At 69.3% G+C, this 287-nt stretch overlaps 1 protein-coding gene across 1 annotated transcript in view; it reads right to left on the bottom strand.

The window, feature by feature from the left end:
* FAM160A2 (family with sequence similarity 160 member A2) overlaps positions 1–287 on the bottom strand; it is an 18,401-nt gene that overhangs the window by 980 nt on the left and 17,134 nt on the right. The window contains 1 exon segment of the mRNA XM_009281996.2: positions 48–226. Within this exon segment, the coding sequence (XP_009280271.1) occupies positions 48–226 (179 nt within the window).

The following is a 287-nucleotide window of genomic DNA, read 5'->3' as shown; positions in this document are numbered from 1 at the left end:
GGCGCTGCGCGGGGGGCCCAGGGGACCCCTGCCTGCCTGGGGCGTACCTGCAGCAGGGACTTGACGCTGGGCTGGAAGACCATGTTGGTGTTGAGGAGGAAGGAGCGCAGCAGGGGCTGGGGGTAGCAGGCCAGCTGGGCCACCAGCCCCGTCAGCAGAAAGTTGACATAGAGCGAGTTGTGCAGCATGTTCTCCAGCTTCCCAAACAGCACGGAGACGAAGGGGCCTGCGGGCGAGGGGGGCGGGCGGCACGTCAGGCAGGGCCCGCAGGCAGCCGGATTCCCCCC

The sequence above is a fragment of the Aptenodytes forsteri genome, unplaced genomic scaffold (genome assembly GCF_000699145.1).
Source record: "Aptenodytes forsteri isolate BGI_AS27 unplaced genomic scaffold, ASM69914v1 Scaffold485, whole genome shotgun sequence".
NCBI classification, from domain to species: domain Eukaryota; kingdom Metazoa; phylum Chordata; class Aves; order Sphenisciformes; family Spheniscidae; genus Aptenodytes; species Aptenodytes forsteri.
Note: the sequence above shows the minus strand (reverse complement) of the source record. Positions and strands in the feature narration are given on the sequence as shown.